General features: G+C 65.0%; 1 protein-coding gene across 1 annotated transcript in view; it reads right to left on the bottom strand.

The window, feature by feature from the left end:
- The window catches only part of SNED1 (sushi, nidogen and EGF-like domains 1), a 71373-nt gene that overhangs the window by 16772 nt on the left and 51832 nt on the right, over positions 1-2769 (bottom strand). The window contains exons 27-28 of the mRNA XM_010837792.1: positions 2309-2492; positions 308-420 (exon numbers count right to left, since the gene is read on the bottom strand). Coding sequence (XP_010836094.1) covers positions 308-420; positions 2309-2492 — 297 coding nt within the window. The remainder of the gene's footprint in view (positions 1-307; positions 421-2308; positions 2493-2769) is intronic.

The raw sequence follows: 2769 nt of genomic DNA, 5'->3' as shown, positions 1-2769 counted from the left end.
GGGGGGGCGGGGGGGCGGTGAGGGCTGGGTGTCCTCGCCCGGGTGGACAGCCTGCCCATCCTCGCTGTCTTCTCCTCCTGCCCTTGTTCGGTGACCCTGCTCTGGCGGGGGCCCAGGAGCACCCACAGTGAGGGCGGCCTAGGGAGGTCATCCCGGCAGGGGCCCTGCCCAGCCCCCTGCAGTCACCTTCCCAGGCACCTCTGGGCACATGCCCAGGGCAGCTTTCCGGGGCTGCGGCCACTCAGAGACCGAGCGCAGGGCTAGGGGTGCTTCCGGAAGGGAGCTGAGCCCTCACCCCTCTACTCACGGGTCCACACGTGCACCGGGGCCGAGGCCAGGCTCTCCGTGGGGCGCTCCTGCCCCCCGAGCCCGCTGAGGGCCGTCACCCAGATGGCGTATCTCCTTCCTGGCAGCAAGGCCCTGTGGGGAATGGAGGCCAGGGAGAGGAACAGGATGGCTCTGCTCGCAGACCACCGCTCCGCCGGTGTGACCCAGGCGGGGGGCGTCCCGGGGCCGGTGTGACACGGGTGGGGGTCGTCCCCTGGCTGGTGTGACCCAGCCGGGGGTTGTCCTGGGGCTGGTGGGGGTCGTCCCCTGCCTGGTGTGACCTGGGTGGGAGTCGTCCCAGGGCTGGTGGCCAGGCAGCCCCCACAGAGGCCAGACTGGGGCCTGAGAGCTGGGTGCCCCTGGGGTAGGGGGCTCCTCCCTGGTCTGTCTAGCGCTGGACAGGACACAGGCCCGGTGGCTGCGGTGTGGCCAGAAGCTGGTGCTCAGACAGCAGAGGCCAGCATAGGGCAACTGAAGGAAAAGGGCTAACAGGCCGGCCCGCCCGCCCCCTCGGGAGGGCTGCCCACGAAGCTGGCCCTGCGATGGAACGTCGGAGGGTACCCAGTGCCCTCGGGGAGGAGAGGGTTTCCCTGCCCCTAAATGTCTGCACAGTGAGGCTCCTGCCAGCTGAGCATCCCTTCCTCTGGGGTTCTGGAACTTTCTCCAGGCTCAGGTGCCTGTGACTCTGCCCGCCCTCCTGCCCAGTAAAAGCCCTGAATGATATATGTCTACGTGGCTCCCCAGGAAAGTACCTGCTGGCTGGTGGCGGGGATGGGGTGTGTTGGGGATGTGGGGGGGACTTGTCTTATGTGGAGAGGGGCTGTGGAAGCTCACACATGGTCTGTGACTGGTCCCCGCCCGCCTCTTCCTTTCACTGATGTCGCTTTGTATCCTTTCTCTGTCTTGAATCTCTGCTGAGTCTTGGGGAACCCCCTCGGGAACGTGGGGATGGCCTTGGGGACCCCAACACAGGAGTGCCCACCTGGGACCCCATTTGTTTCTCTGTCCCCCTGTTCCTGGGGAGTGGGCAGAAGGAGCCACAGCCACACTTCACAGACAAGGGGTGGGGCGTGGTCTCCAGCACAGATGGCCATCCGGCTGGACGGAAGAGCACAGAAGACACGGTGGAGAGGAGACTGCAGACGGGACATGTGCTGGTGCGGCGGTGTGGTGGCCTGCCCGCCCGCCTTCCAGAGCCCTCTCCCAGCCACGGCCCATGGCTGATCTCTAGGCTGGACGCTGCAGAGCTGTCCCTGAGCCCACCCTCCACAGCTGCGGTCAGAGGCTCGGGAGCTTGGTGGGGACGTCACAGCTGCCGCCTTCCCTGCTCACCCTGCCCCCAGCACTGCCCACCCTCCCTGCCTGGCTCAGAAGGTGGCTCATGGGTCCATCGTGGGCCGCCGTCTGGGAGCGTCTCTGAGCTCGGGGCCTAGGCCGGGGGTCTGAGGCTTCCCTGTGATGCTGCTGAAATGCTTATTTCAGTCATTAGTCATTTTCAATGACTGATGTTCATTTGTATTTTATTCTCTAGTTTTGTTGGTATATAATACGTAATATCCATAAGAAATTTCAGTTCCGCTCAGCTCAGCTGCTCAAGTCTTGTCTGACTCTGCGATCCCATGGACCCCATGCAGCATGCCAGGCTGCCCTGTCCTTCACCAGTTTAAGGTTTGAACATATTTGAACAAAGTAAAAATGTCAGGCAGCCCAAGGGTGCCTGCCTTCTCCCTTTCCAAGGACTCTGGTGACTGGGCCTGGAGGGACTCTGGGCTGGCCTCCAGTGGCCTCTCTGTTCTGTCTGCAGGGGGTGCCATCCACAGAGTCAGAGCGTCCCTGCTCTCTTGGGCATGTGGCGCCCGCAGGAGGCAAGGCAGCGGTGAGGCCTGGGGCTGATCACATGGCCCTGCTCCTCTAGGGGCTGGGAGGGGAGAGGGTGGCAGGAGCCCGGTGGGACGGGGGGAGAGGGCACCCTTGCTCTTACCTGAACGTGAACCTGTCCACACTCCTGTCCACGTCAGTGGACTGCTCCTCCTGGGCCTCAGGGTGGCGGATGGACAGGCGGACGCTGCTGACGGTGGCGTGGCGGATCCTGTGCAGAGCCCACCGCACCGAAATGGCGCTGGCTGTCACGTTGGCAACCTCAAGGCCCTCGATGGGGCGGGGTCCTGGGGACAGTGGGTGAGCAGCCTGTGTGGCCCCTCCTCACCCCTGGAGGGTGGGGCCAGGGCTGGAGACGGGGCTCAGGAAGGGCCCTGGGGACCTGTACAGACTGGCCTCGAGATGCCCGTCCAGCCTGGGCTTGCTGAAGGCGCCCCTCGGTCTAGCAGGACCAGGGGCAGGTGGACATGCCCTGGACCACTGCCTCAGGGCGGGGGCGTTGCAGAGGGGCTGCTGCAGGCTCTGCCCTGCGTGGTCTTGGCCTGCCAGGGGGCAGGGTGGGAC

Source organism: Bison bison, unplaced genomic scaffold, assembly GCF_000754665.1.
Source record: "Bison bison bison isolate TAMUID 2011002044 unplaced genomic scaffold, Bison_UMD1.0 scf7180017845916, whole genome shotgun sequence".
Taxonomy (NCBI): Eukaryota; Metazoa; Chordata; class Mammalia; order Artiodactyla; family Bovidae; genus Bison; species Bison bison.
This window is presented reverse-complemented; position numbering and strand designations above follow the sequence as displayed.